Here is a 15526-nt window from a genome sequence, read left to right on the forward strand (position 1 = left end):
ATATGTTCCATCAGTTAAACAAAGCATATTAATTATAATTGAACATGATATACTCATTATACAAGACTGTGTGTGTGCATCTGTGTGAGAGTTAGACTTGGAGTGGATTATTGGGTAGTTTGGTTCATCGGGCGGACCCCCAGTCTTCGCTTGAACGTATTGATGGATGATGAGGTTTGGCAATGTGAACATAAGAATTCCAGAGTATGGTACCTCTGTATCTGATAGAGAATTCTCTATGTGAGGCAGTGGGGAGGGTGAAGGTTATCGCAGTGTCTTGCGTTATGTAGATGGATTTCAGAATTTCCAGGGAGAATCCGTTAACGGGTTTAGGTAAACTGTCTGGGAGGTATATGTAGATGAAAGTGCATAATTGGCGTACCTTAATGTTGTAAATAGACAGGATATTGAGTTTCTTAAACAAAGGTGCAGATGGAGCCAGGTAATTAGAGGTGGCTAGACTTGCAAATGTGTTTTATATGATGAGTCATTTCTGTAGGTACGAGGCATATGTATCGGCCCAGAAGTTTTTACCGTAATGAGATATGGGTCAATTAAGCTATAGTATAGAGTTAGGAAGCAAGCCTGATGAACCAAACCATGTTTTTTTTTTCAACATTCTCTTATACACCAATTTTTCTACGATTTCTGAAAAACATAGTAGTACAGATATTGGGTGATGAATTGTAAAAGATCTTGGATCCCCAGATTTTATAGAGGGTGGGATAACTTTGGCAATGACATTTTTTTTAGGAACAATACCAGTTTGCATTGATTTGTTGAAGATACAGTGCCTTGCGAAAGTATTCGGCCCCCTTGACCTTTTTCCACATTTCAGGCTTCAAACATAAAGATATAAAACTGTATTTTTTTGTGAAGAATCAACAACAAGTGGGACACAATCATGAAGTGGAACGACATTTATTGGATATTTCAAACTTTTTTTAACAAATCAAAAACTGAAAAATTGGGCGTGCAAAATTATTCAGCCCCTTTACTTTCAGTGCAGCAAACTCTCTCCAGAAGTTCAGTGAGGATCTCTGAATGATCCAATGTTGACCTAAATGACTAATGATGATAAATACAATCCACCTGTGTATTCAAGTCTCCGTATAAATGCACCTGCACTGTGATAGTCTCAGAGGTCCGTTAAAAGCGCAGAGAGCATCATGAAGAACAAGGAACACACCAGGCAGGTCCGAGATACTGTTGTGAAGAAGTTTAAAGCCGGATTTGGATACAAAAAGATTTCCCAAGCTTTAAACATCCCAAGGAGCACTGTGCAAGCGATAATATTGAAATGGAAGGAGTATCAGACCACTGCAAATCTACCAAGACCTGGCCGTCCCTCTAAACTTTCAGCTCATACAAGGAGAAGACTGATCAGAGATGCAGCCAAGAGGCCCATGATCACTCTGGATGAACTGCAGAGATCTACAGCTGAGGTGGGAGACTCTGTCCATAGGACAACAATCAGTCGTATATTGCACAAATCTGGCCTTTATGGAGGAGTGGCAAGAAGAAAGCCATTTCTTAAAGATATCCATAAAAAGTGTTGTTTAAAGTTTGCCACAAGCCACCTGGGAGACACACCAAACATGTGGAAGAAGGTGCTCTGGTCAGATGAAACCAAAATGGAACTTTTTGGCAACAATGCAAAACGTTATGTTTGGCGTAAAAGCAACACAGCTCATCACCCTGACCACACCATCCCCACTGTCAAACATGGTGATGGCAGCATCATGGTTTGGGCCTGCTTTTCTTCAGCAGGGACAGGGAAGATGGTTAAAATTGATGGGAAGATGGATGGAGCCAAATACAGGACCATTCTGGAAGAAAACCTGATGGAGTCTGCAAAAGACCTGAGACTGGGACGGAGATTTGTCTTCCAACAAGACAATGATCCAAAACATAAAGCAAAATCTACAATGGAATGGTTCAAAAATAAACATATCCAGGTGTTAGAATGGCCAAGTCAAAGTCCAGACCTGAATCCAATCGAGAATCTGTGGAAAGTACTGAAAACTGCTGTTCACAAATGCTCTCCATCCAACCTCACTGAGCTCGAGCTGTTTTGCAAGGAGGAATGGGAAAAAAGTTCAGTCTCTCGATGTGCAAAACTGATAGAGACATACCCCAAGCGACTTACAGCTGTAATCGCAGCAAAAGGTGGCGCTACAAAGTATTAACTTAAGGGGGCTGAATAATTTTGCACGCCCAGTTTTTGATTTGTTAAAAAAGTTTGAACTATCCAATAAATGTCGTTCCACTTCATGATTGTGTCCCACTTGTTGTTGATTCTTCACAAAAAAATACAGTTTTATATCTTTATGTTTGAAGCCTGAAATGTGGCAAAAGGTCGCAAAGTTCAAGGGGGCCGAATACTTTCGCAAGGCACTGTATACCTTAGAGGCTCAGTAATCAAGGAAGGCACTGATTTCACCAGAGAGGCACCAATCTCATGACCTGCTGCTGATATCTTTGTTACCAATTACCTCCATTACAGCAGAAGGATCAAACTGGAGCATAGAAGGGAAATGCCACTTCATGTAATCTAAGTGGTTTTCTAAATTGTATTTGACAGAGAGGAAACCACATTCACAAAAACATATTAAATTCACATGAAATAACATCAGAATCACTCTAGGTATTATTTCCAACAATAAATTGAGATGGAATAGTTCTAGATGCCATTTTCTTTTTCAATAGTTCCAAGTTGACTTTATTTTATTTAAGCATTCTTGAAATGTGTTGGTAAAATATATTTTGGGATATATCTGAAGTAGGTGAGTAAATTTGTTCTTATACTTTTTGTAATTTGTAGAATTTAGGGGAGAGGGATTTGTGAGAAACCTTTTTATACAACTTTTTTGGTTCTGGAAACCAAGGTTTCCAGAACCCTTCTGCTGCTCTCTTACGTGGGTTAACTATGGTAGTGAATTACAGAATTAAAAGATGTGAGAAAAGTCTGGCAAGCAGACTCTACATCAGCCTGATTTATTATAATGGTTATTGAAGAGAGAATCTAAAATGGAGAAATGTAATTATGACATCGTATGACTTTAGGATGTTGGAAAAACCCTTATTTATCATGTCAATATGTTTAGCATTGTATGACTTTATACATACTGTAGATATTACTATTTTTTTGCTTTATTTATACACAATGATAACAGAATAAGACTAAGCAATAAATAAACCTTGATTTACTTGCTCTTTCTGTACTCTCTTGAAGGTTTTGAAATCCTCCCGTTTGGCTTCAGTCCAGACTCACCACTCCCTCTCAGCTCTCAAACATACCATGAAACCACAAGGCGTGCCTTTTCACAGAATCGAAACTGTTCTCTTCCTGGCGGAAAAGAAAGACCAACATGTTATAGTTTGTTCTCAGATATGGCTGTGTCTCGCATATCTGTCAGGAAGGACCACCTCAGCTGTCCACTCTGCCAGGAGGTGCTCAGTAATCCAGCTGCTATTCCCTGTGGACACAGTTTCTGCATGATCTGTATCCAGGACTTCTGGGACAATGAAGAAAAGGGTGATCGTTTCTGCAGCTGCCCTGAATGCCAAGACTCCTTTCAGCCGAGGCCTATCCTGATCAAGAACATTGTTCTGGCTGAAATGGTGGAAGGAATGAAGAAGTCCAAGTGTGGAAATAATGTGGGTGCTGGAGGTAAGCGCAGACCTGTTGAAGACGGTCAGGAGGCAGGCCCTTCGCCCAGTCATGCTCTGGGTTGGGCCAGACCCACAAAGATACCCAAAACCACTAGAGTCTCAGAGGTACCGAAGAGCAGAGTATGTCCTATACATGGCAGACTGCTGGAGATTTACTGCTGTGATGATGATCAATGCATCTGCCCTCTATGCGCCCTGGTTGAGCATAAAGCACATAACAATTTGTTGGCGAAAGAGGGACGGAAAAGGAAGCAGGTACTGACCTTTATCTCAAATCTGGCGCTTCGACTATCCCAAAGGTTATGTGTATAATTCTCAGTTGATCCCTTAGTGATTCAATTCAAATAAGAATGTAAATAACACCTCATTACCGTGTGCGTTCCAAGATTTATGAGGTTATTATTGGTTTGACCTTGTAAATATTTAATCTGCAGATAAATTTGCCCTCCACAGGAACAGCTCCAGGACATTAAGAAGGAATCCAAGCAGAGGATCAAAATGAGGGAACAGGAGCAGAAGGACATAAGAGAGAACATAAAGAGGGTTAAGGTGGGTATACAGTAGATCAGACAAGGAAGTGAATATAGTTATTTACAATGCTCTCTGGACAAACCCAACTATAATAGTAACATAGCAGCAAGGCCACAGTCTCCTTCCTAACTCATGGGTGTGTACTGCCCCAGGTGGCCCACACTGACAGATTTTAATGCCCAATGTGTTTCAAAATTCTAAAGGCACATTTGAGCTACAGTGTCTTTTGATGCAGGTGTATGGTAACAATTGAATAACATGAGAGAAAAAAAGGAGGATTCTGTATGCTGCTCTTGCTAGTGTCACTGCTCTTTATTAAGCTTTACGTATCGGCCTACAAGGCCTTCGTCAGATGTCAACATAAGGGTGCACATTAAAAACACTCCCAAAAGCTCTGACGAAGGCCTTGAGGCTGACATGTAATGCCAATGTGTTAACTTTATATGGCCTATTTAAAAACGTCCTGAAATTAAGAACAAACGTAAATCACTAAGTCTGTTCCTGACTGTATGTGTAACAGGAAGGTGGTAGGGCTGCTGAGGAGCACTGCGAGGGCGTCCTCTCTGGGCTGATCGACTCCCTCCAGAGGCACTACTCCACAGTGAGAGAGTTGATCTTGGCCCACGAGACAGCTGCAGTGGCTCAGGCAGAGAGCTCCCTGTGCAGCATGGAGAAAGACATGGCTGCCCTGAAGAGGAGAGACGCTGAGCTGGGGCAGCTCTCACAGACAGATGATGATATCCACTTCCTCCAGGTATGGTTAGTTGTATCACAGGCAGTGGTGTGTATTCATGGATGCCAAGGTAAGCCAGGCTTCCTAAAAGAAATTGACCATATATACAAATTCTTATTTACAATGACGGCCTACACCTGCCAAAAACCGGACGACGCTGGGCCAATTGTGCGCCGCCCTATGGGACTCCCAATCAATGCCGGTTGCGATACCCTGGTTCCAATCCAGGTTGTGTCTGTAGTGACGCCTCAAGCAATGAGATGCAGTGCCTGAGATCGCTGAGCCACTTTGGAGCCCTTTTAGGCCTATACAGTATATCACGGTCGCAAGGCATATGAATTATAGAGCAAACAACACCATTATCACAACACAAGTTGCAATATGGCTTGTTTTGTTTTGGATGGGGATGGGGGGGGGGGGCGGGCATGGCATGGCATGGCTTCCCCAGTGATTTCACCCACACACTGCTACTGATCACAGGCTGTAGTAGATAGATGTAGGATCTGGTTCTGAGGTTCACAAGTGTGTGCATGATGACATGGTGAATTTTCACAACTAATAATGAAAACTCTATCATTTTCAAGTCTCTCTCTCTATCTCCCTCTCTATCATGAAAAAAGAGATTGCCCTCTCTCTCTAACCTCCCAGAACCCACTGACTTGTCCAGTGTCTCGACGGATCCACACCTCCCCTTTGAGGCCATAACGAGTGCTGTCTCAGAGTTTGGGAATCGACTGGAGGCTTTCGCTGAGGAGGAAATCAGTACAGTGTCTCAAACTGGTCAGTTGAAGGGAGGTATACCGCAGACAGACGTACACATAGGCAGACAGACAGACCAATATACAATACATTTATAAAGGATTTTATGATCTGTCTCAGCAGTGGCTGGAAATGGAGGTTCCCAGTCTCCAGACCATAGAGTCATACCTGAGCAGCTTCCAGGTGAATCTTATCCTTCTTTTTATGTGTTATCCCAAGTGTTTCAGAAACTCAGTCACATTTTACTTGACCCTTAGTAATGAGAGTTTGTAATTAACGAGAGTTTGTAATTAACAAGAACTTGAACCACAACTGAGCCTTTCTCCTGACCTACACAGTTGTCAGTGCTGCACAGACCCCAGAGCCTACGACCAGAACAGAATTTCTACAGTGTGAGTCCTATGTTCTTTGTGTAACACATCGAATCTTCACTCAACCTTTACAACAGAAACATGGTAATAAAGAGATTTATTTTTAAATGGATCTGAACCAACCTCATGATAATGCTGTTTGAACATGATCATGTAGAGTTCAAAAAGTACTCGCACTCAAAACCATGAGAGGAATAATATCCCAAGGAGACCGAGATGCAAAAATAATATAATTAATTTAGACCATGTTCAAAAGAATACAAAAAGTGAAAGTGTAAGGTGCTAATACATTTTATTTTTTAAGAAACAGAGCATACGTTTCGGCCTTATGCCTTCATCAAGGACTAAACGTATGCTTTTCATTCTAGCCTGAGCGCTAACCCTCATACTGGCTTTCTATGAACATGGTCATGAACTTCATTTTACCATCGTCTTTGATCCTTCAGATGCTTGTGAGCTTACCTTGGACCCCAACACTGCCCACAAGGACCTCTCCCTCTCAGAGGACGGCAGAATGGTGAGGTGGGATGCTAAAAAGCAGAAGGAACCGGTCCAACCTCACTCTGAGAGGTTTAACTACCGTCGCCAGGTGCTGTGCAAGAAGGGGCTTGAAGCTGAGCGCTGCTACTGGGAGGTGGAAGTGGTGGGGAACAAGGCTGAGATTGCCCTGGCCTATTGGGGCATAGACAGAAAATCAGTCTCTAAGAGATCCGCTTTTGGGGCCAGTGACCAATCCTGGAGCCTTGACCGTTCTAAAGGCTATTCTGTGTGCCACAACAGTGAAGGTGTTGCACTCTGTGCAACCCCCAGCCAGTGCAGATTAGGGGTTTACCTGCAATTTAAGGAGGGCACCATAACATTTTATGAAGTCTCAGATAAGATGGAGTTACTCTACAGAACCAAGAAGTTCACATTCACTGAACCCCTCTACCCAGGGTTCTGGCTTGGGGAGGAGAGTTGCATCACACTATGTAATCTGAGGCATGAAAGATTCTAACCATGAGAGTAAAACTAGGACATAGAGATCGGGTTGCAAAAATCTGGTAACTTTCCCCAAATTCCATGTTTGCCAGAAATCCATGTTGGATAATTCCCAGAATCAGGAGGGAATAAGCAGGAAATCCACAATCCTCCAAACAGGATTTCTGGGAATCTTGGGAAAGTTACCAGATTTTTGCAACCCTATATAGAAAATAATATACTAGAAAGTGTAGACTGTGGATAGAAGTTCAAAATAAAGCTATATACATGGTAAACATCCTGGATAACAGTTAAAAGGCTTTAGAATGCTGTTAGGTTTTGGGGCATCATATCTTGGTTTTATTAGCTTGTAAACCTCTAAAATCAGCTTGTACCCTCTTTACATTTGTAATATCGACGTATTTGTAATATCTACTGAAACATTTTTACATTTTTCATACAATTTTTATAAAAATAAAATCACGCAAATTAAGTGCTAAAGTGTTGTTTTATACAACTTTTATGACATACTTTTTCTGACTATTTCACACTAGAGGGCAGTGTCATGTCCCTTATACAGCAGGATGACATGAGAGGATGGGGTCATTAGTCCAGTAGTTACTGCTTTACACTTGCACTTTTCAAAGATTTAAAGTTTAGTCAATGTTAAAGATCAAGGAACTTGAACAAAAAATTCAACCATTTGTCATTTAATTTAAATATTAATTTTCCTATTATTATATACTGTTAATGCTTACAATGAAGGTGAAAGTGACAGGGGTTGTTCACTGATGGAAACATTTCCTTAAAACTGTCTTCCAAAGGTTGTTCTTTGCCACAGATTTGTGGTTGGATGTCCTACTTATTTTGAAATCAAATCAAGTTGAATAGAAACTTGGTAATAGGCAAATGTGGCTGTACCCCTAACTGTCAGAAGGAGTGGCACTTTGGAAAGCAGACAGGGGCCTGCCTACAGGGTGGGCTACTGATAAATAAAAGGAAGGTTCATGATTTCTTCCCAAACTGAACTACCAAAAGAGAGAGAGGATAGCCTGCCCCAATGTGTTTTTGCTTTACCCCTGGGCCTAAAAAAAAATGTTTTGAATCTTCTCAACATTTTTGGTGCAAACGAGGACCATAGACTAAACAACATTCCTGGACGTGCTATTGTCTCCACTCCAAGTCCTGATCTGCTCAATGTGTGTGTCCTCTCAGGGCCATACTTTGACCCACGCCATGACCTCATCCAAAACATGTCTACGGGAAGACTGGGACGGAAAACAGGATGTCAGGAAAAAGGTTGTGATCAATGTTGGTGGCATGCATCATGAAACTTCCATGGCCACTCTCAAGAGCTTGCCCGGTACCCGTTTAGCTAAACTGATGGAAGAACAAGAACAGACTATGGGAGGTGCACAGTACTACATAGAGCCATGGCTACAGGTAACTCTATCCCACATCAGGTAACTGATGCAAGCAGTAGAATCAGATTTTCTTTTTGAAATACACCTTATGGAACAGCGGGGACTGGGAAAAGACACACACACACAGGCACAGACACACATACACATGATAAGATGTGCACATGTATGAAGGCAATTCTAAACTTGCCTTGAGGCCACAGGTGTGTGATGCCGCAGTCAGACGTGCTTCCAAGCAACCACAGAACAAGGAATCCAAAACTCCAATAGTGTAAAAACAAACAAAGGGTAATTTCATAGGCTGTATTCCATCGATGAACAAAGTCAAAGCGATCAAATTTAAACTGTAAACAAAATATATAGACTAGCAGCAGGTTTCTTAGTTCCAAGTCGTAGCGTAGCTGTCAAAAAACTGTACGGTACCGCCATACCTAAGGCCTAGTGGACCCATACTGCAAAAAAAACTAAATAGGTAAAGGGAAGCGGAACATGGGAAAAAAAGGGGGGTGTCCAGGAAAGGCTCCATAATACTTTTAAATACCCAAGATAATCATAATAGAAAACCAAAAACATGTTAATATCTATAGAAAAGACAGAAATGCCAATGGTGGAGGAGTTGCTGTTTTATAATCAGAACCAGATTCCTGTAAAGCTTAGTGAGGCTCATGTTAAATACTGTCGTAGTAATATGGCTACAGGTTCATCTTCCTCACCTAAAGCCCATTCTTGTGGGAAGCTTCTATAGATCACCAAGTGATAACAGTCAGTATCTGGGTAATATGTGTGCAATGCTTGATAATGTATGTGATATCAACAGTATAACTGATCAAATTATGAAAGACAAGCATTGTAATTTTGAATTCTGTAAAGCAAATGTGGAAGAGTTGAAAAAATGATTGTCTATCAACAATGACAAGCCACCGGGGTCTGACAACTTGGATGGAGGATTATAGTGGACAATATTGCCACTCCTATTTGCCATATTTTCAATCTAAGCCTACAAGAAAATGTGTGCCCTCAGGCCTGGAGGTCATTCCCCTACCTAAGAATAAAAAGCCCTCTTATCTGGCTCAAATAGCTGACCAATCAGCCTGTTACCAACCCTAAGTAAACTTTTGGAAAAAACAAGCATGGCACTTACACAAATGACTAATGATTGGCTGAGAGAAATTGATCATAAAAAGATTGTGGGAGCTGTTCTGTTAGACTTCAGTGAGGCTTTTGACATTATCAATCATACTCTGCTGCTGGAAAAACATATGTGTTATGGCTTTACACCCCCTGCTATATTGTGGATGAAAAGTTACCTGTCTAACAGAACACAGAGGGTGTTCTTCAATGGAAGCCTCTCCAACATAATGGTATCCAGTGTGTCTACGTATGCGGATGACTCAACACTATACACGTCAGCTACTACAGCAAGTGAAATCACTGCAACACTTAACAAAGAGCTGCAGTTAGTTTTAGAATGGGTGGCATGGAATACGTTAGTCCTAAATATTTCAAAAATAATTGTATTTGGGACAAATCAGTCACTAAACCCTAAACCCTGGACCTCAACTAAATCTTGTAATAAATCATGTGGAAATTGAGCAAGTTGAGGTGACTAAACTGCTTGGAGTAACTCTGGATTGCAAACTGTCATGGTCAAAACATATTGATACAACAGTAGCTAAGATGGGGAGAAGTCTGTCCATAATAAAGCGCTGCTCTGCCTTCTTAACAACACTATCAACAAGGCAGGTCCTACAGGCCCTAGTTTCTACCTTCTTAACAACACTATCAACAAGGCAGGTCCTACAGGCTCTAGTTTTTTTCTCACCTAGACTACTGTTCAGCCGTGGTCAACTGTCACAAAGAGGGACCTCGGAAAATTACAATTGGCTCAGAACGGGTCAGCCCGGCTGGCCCCTAAATGTACACTGAGAGCTAACATTAATAATATATATCTCATGTAAATCTCTCATGGCTCAAAGTGGAGGAGAGATTGACTCCATCACTACTTGTTTTATAAGAAGTGTTGAGAAGCTAAATGCAAAGAGGTGTCTTTTTAAACTACTAGCATACAGCTCGGACACCAATGCATACCCCACAAGACATGTCACCAGAGGTCTCTTCACAATCCCCAAGTCAAGAACAGGCTAAGGGAGGTGCACAGTACTACATAGAACCATGAGTGCATGGAAGTCTATTTCACATCAGGTAACTGATGCAAGCAGTAGAATCACTTTTTTTTTTAAAGATAAAAATACACCTTGTGAAACAGAAGGAACTGTGAAGAGACACACGCACACACACACTAGCACGCACACACACACTAGCACGCACACACACACTAGCACACACACTAGCACGCACACACACACTAGCACGCACACACACACTAGCACGCACACACACACTAGCACATGCACGTACATTACAATATTGTTGTATGGTGGTATTATACATTTTGTACTGTAGATATGTGGTGGTATAAAAATGTTAGATGATGTACTGTTTTATCTTTTGTTGTATGTGTGATGTAAGTGCCTTAATGTGTTTGGACCCCAGGAAGAGTAGCTGCTGCCTAGGGGTTCCCTAATAAATACAAATACAACTCTAAATAAATGTTTATACCACATTTCAGTGCTGCCTTGCAGCAACACAATTCACTTCACAAGTAATTAAAACAAATACAAATTAAATAATAATAATTGGAGACAGTGAAGGACAATAATAACAACTAGTACAAAAGTAGTTGTATGAACCAACATTTTAAAGTAAGGAAAAGCAAGGCTAAAGGGTGCATCTCAGGTTTTCTTTAAAAAATGTCCAATGTTTCTGCTAACCTCAGATTATCCAGTAGGCTGTTCCATAGGTTGAGACGGTAATAACTAAAAGCAGCCTCACCAGAAGTGATGCCTCAGGGTGAATCTCAATTCTATTTTATTGATTCCTTATATCCTCCTTAAAACATTGCAGGAGAGGTTCACAGGGGACAAACCTCAGATATTCTGCACCAATATGCTTTAAGAAGGAAATCAGGAGAGAGGATGTGAGGAATCAAGAAAATACAATTGAGATTCACCCTCAGAGTCCTTTTAAAAGGTTCAGTCATGTAACTCCCATCTAGCCATGTCACCCAAATGGAAGGTAACATGGCTCCATATGAAACAGCAGCCATGGGATTGAGTCAGTTTAGGAGACAACACACAAGCCTAACAATCTCACTGATCAACAGCCTTTTTGATACCATTGTGTGTTCAACACATAAATCAAACCTAGAAATGAATAAATCAGACTTTCAACCTGGTTCATAATGTGTTGTTTGTGTTTTTAATCATTATGACATGATCCACTCAGTCAGATGATGCCCCTTGTCCTTTGCAGGTCATTGTGTTTGTTTCCCTCTTCTTCATCCTCCTCTCCATCACAGCGTTCTGTCTGGAGACACATCAGAACTTCCACACGATGGAGAACCGCACAAAGCTAGTCATGGTCGGGAACCACACCGAAGAGGTGACATACTATGAGATCGTGAACAATCCTGCTCTGACCATGGTGGAGGGCGTCTGTGTGGTGTGGTTCATCTTTGAGTTCCTAGTCCGTTTCACCTGCTGTCCCAACATGCTGGTGTTTGTAATGAACATACTGAACATCATTGACTTTATAGCCGTCCTGCCCTTCTTCCTGGAGTTGGGGCTGAGCACTAATGCCCTCGGCTTCCTGCGTGTGCTGCGTTTTGTGAGGATCCTGGGGGTCTTTAAGCTGACGCGCCACATGGTGGGCATGTGTTAGTCTACACACTAAAGGCCAGCGTTTAAGAGTTCTGCCTCCTTGCTGTCTCCCTCACTATTGGAATCCTCATCTTCAGCACCCTGCTCTACTACGCAGAGCACCTAGAGGCTGACCATGATGAACATAATATCAGTAACATCCCCATGGGCTTCTGGTGGGCGGTTTTTACCATGACAACCGTGGGCTATGGGGACATTATCCCCATGACCTATTCTGGTATGGTAATTTGAGCTCTATGTGCTCTGTCATTCTGACCATAGCAATGCCTGTCATAGTCAATAACTTCCGCCTGTACTACTCCCTGGCCATGGCCCAACAAAAGCTCCCAAAGAAGAAGAAGAGGCAACACCTGCCCTGTCTGGAGCACTCAGCCAGCCTTCTCCAAGAGGGGAGCAGCCAAAACGAAGCCTGTTAGGAGAGGAGAGGTCGTGTTCAGGTATTTCATATCATCAGTAGTATTTGTATATTTATATTATTTTATTATGTTAATATCCCTATTTTTGTTGAGTCCAATGTGCCTTTAATTGAATCCCAGGCATAGTCTGGTTATGAGACCCTGGAGGTAAAGACTGAGTCCTGATATTTCCATTATACCGGATTTGGACATTATAGCTATATTATAACATATTTAACATTATAAAATGTTACATTTGATCATCTTTAAGCAAACATGGGAAAGGACTACTTGACTATTCAAGGTCCTATGTATGAAAGTTTCAGTCAAGTCATTTTCTTATACACATATGCCACATTTGTGTGAGCGTGATATCACCACAATATCTGTCTGTAATAATCATACACAACTCAAAAAGTTGTCTAATAAAATGTCTAACACCTGTGTTCTGATGTGTGAAGCCTGAATGTGTTCAGATACATACCCTCTTGCACTATCTAATTCAATGGTCATTCATGGGCTTCCAATAAGTCCTTTAACTGTTCTCTGCCAAAACATCTGTTGAGGCCACAGTGAGGGAGGACATTTCCTCTGCCAGAATAACAAGTTTTATACAGATGTGTGTCATCTGTTGCCCATCTGTTGCCCTATCCAAGGGATTTCGTTACAGATCTGTACAAAGGTAGTATTTATAATGAATTTAAATGTGAATAAATTATCCTTGTGAACCATGACATTTTCCCATTTCCTGTGTATACAATATGTTCCTCTGTGTACAGTACTAAATGAGAGTGAGAACATGCGTGATGGGGTTCCACTGTGGCCATGGGTATGTCCTAGTTTATTAGTTTTAGGAAACCCTATCCTCCCATGTTCTATTTATTATTTATACACTAAACACAGTTCCAGGACAAGGTCCAGCCAAATCTAGCTAGCTACAGTTGAAGTCAGAAGTTTACATGCACTTAGGTTGGAGTCATTAAATTTGTTTTTCAACCACTCCACACATTTCTTGTTAACCAATTATAGTTTTGGCAAGTCGGTTAGGACATCTACTTTGTGCATGACACAAGTTATTTTTCCAACAATTGTTTACAGACAGATTATTTCACTTATAATTCACTGAATCACAATTCAAGTGGGTCAGAAGTTTACATTCACTAAGTTGACTGTGCCTTTAAACAGCTTGGAAAATTCCTAGAAAATCATGCCATGGCTTTAGAAGCTTCTGATAGGCTAATTGACATCATTTGAGTAAATTTGAGGTGTACCTGTGGATGTATGTAGTTCAAGGCCTACCTTCAAACTCAGTGCCTCTTTGCTTGACATCATGGGAAAATCTAAAGAAATCAGCCAAGAAAATAAATTGTGGACCTCCACAAGTCTGGTTCGTCCTTGGGAGAAGTTTCCAAACGGCTGAAGGTACCACGTTCATCTGTACGAACAATAGTACGTAAGTATAAGCACCATGGGACCACGCAGCCATCAAGAAACCACTGCTCCAAAACCCACCATTAAAAAGTCAGACTACAGTTTGCAACTGCAAATGGGGACTAATATCGAACTTTTTGAGGAAATGTCCTCTGGACTGATGAAACAACAATAGAACTGTTTGGCCATAATGACCATCGTTATATTTGGAGGAAAAAGCATGCTTCCAAAGTTGTAGCAAAATGGCTTAAGGTTAACAAAGCCAAGGTATTGGAGTTGCCATCACATCCCATAGAAAGTTTGTGGGCAGAACTGAAAAAGCGTGGGCGAGCAAGGAGGCCTACAAATCTGACTCAGTTACACCAGCTTTGTCAGGAGGAATGGGCCAACATCCACCCAACTTATTGTGGGAAGCTTGTGGAAGGCTACCCGAAAAGTTTGACCCAAGTTAAACAATTTAAAGGCAATGCTACCAAATACTAATTGAGTGTATGTAAACTTCTGACCCACTGGGAATGTGATGAAAGAAATTAAAGCTGAAATAAATCATTCTCTACCATTATTCTGACATTTCACATTCTTAAAATAAAGTGGTGATCCTAGCTGACCTAAGACAGACAATTTTTACTAGGATTAAATGTCAGGAATTGTGAAAAACTGAGTTTAAATGTATTTGGCTAAGGTGTATGTAAACTTCTGACTTCAACTGTATATCTTGTCCTAAAAGTTCCACACAAATCACTTCCAAGTTGTTTATTCTTTATTGATATGTGCAGTTATATCCACAAATCATTATTACACATGTAGCTTCAATACTGTACAATCATCATGGCTGAAGAGAGAGTGCTTGGTAAGGCCCTGCACCCACTTATTATCAGAAGAAAACTACACTAACACAGATTCAGACACACAAATACACAAATCCACACACTCATATATTATGTTGAGATACACTATAACACTTTAGCTACAAAGGGGCAGTGTCTGACCACTATTTATTTTCCCTATAGAGGTTTTAGCCTCCCATCCCATAGCTCCAGCAGTATAATATATCTAATAAGATATTGCTTTAACACAGACTGTACCCAAGCTAGGGCAAACATTGAGCGTACCAATATGCAGACAAAACAAAAACAAAACAATACTTATTTTAGATGAAGTGAAAAAGTGCTTTCATATTCACATTCAATAGTATTTTCTTCCACATGATCTGTTAAAACAGTTCTGCAGTGTTAAGACATTTAAATATTTCACAAGTTTTGTTCTATCTTTATAATAATTTGATTGTTATTGGTTGTAGAATCCTACAGACACTAATATTTACAGACTTTTAATGTGAGCGATTTCGACATGGTACAATTACAAGAGCAACTGGCTCCAGGCCAATGACTAAAACAAAGCTTGACTATAACTTAAACCAAAGACTGGTGGGATAGTGCAGTAACCTACTGTATGGAGATGCTTATCCATG

At 40.9% G+C, this 15526-nt stretch overlaps 1 protein-coding gene across 3 annotated transcripts; it reads left to right on the forward strand.

Annotated features, from left to right (window-relative positions):
- The first annotated feature begins 1920 nt into the window (after positions 1 to 1920).
- On the forward strand, positions 1921 to 13070 carry LOC109895930 (tripartite motif-containing protein 16-like protein). 3 transcript variants are annotated; one of them, XM_020490055.2, is made up of 7 exons: positions 1921 to 3930; positions 4129 to 4224; positions 4727 to 4960; positions 5560 to 5719; positions 5822 to 5881; positions 6037 to 6090; positions 6516 to 7530. In XM_020490055.2, the coding sequence occupies exons 1-7, from the start codon at positions 3394 to 3396 to the stop codon at positions 7064 to 7066; spliced, it is 1692 nt and encodes a 563-aa protein (XP_020345644.1). In that variant the 5' UTR covers positions 1921 to 3393; the 3' UTR covers positions 7067 to 7530. The 3 variants fall into 3 exon arrangements, with proteins under 3 accessions (XP_020345644.1, XP_020345634.1, XP_031676069.1); XM_020490045.2 differs by having other exon boundaries at positions 2311 to 3930; positions 5819 to 5881; XM_031820209.1 differs by lacking the exons at positions 5560 to 5719; positions 5822 to 5881; positions 6037 to 6090; positions 6516 to 7530 and adding an exon at positions 11823 to 13070 and having other exon boundaries at positions 2311 to 3930.
- The last annotated feature ends 2456 nt before the right edge of the window (positions 13071 to 15526 follow it).

This window comes from Oncorhynchus kisutch, linkage group LG1 (genome assembly GCF_002021735.2).
Source record: "Oncorhynchus kisutch isolate 150728-3 linkage group LG1, Okis_V2, whole genome shotgun sequence".
In the NCBI taxonomy this organism is placed as follows: domain Eukaryota; kingdom Metazoa; phylum Chordata; class Actinopteri; order Salmoniformes; family Salmonidae; genus Oncorhynchus; species Oncorhynchus kisutch.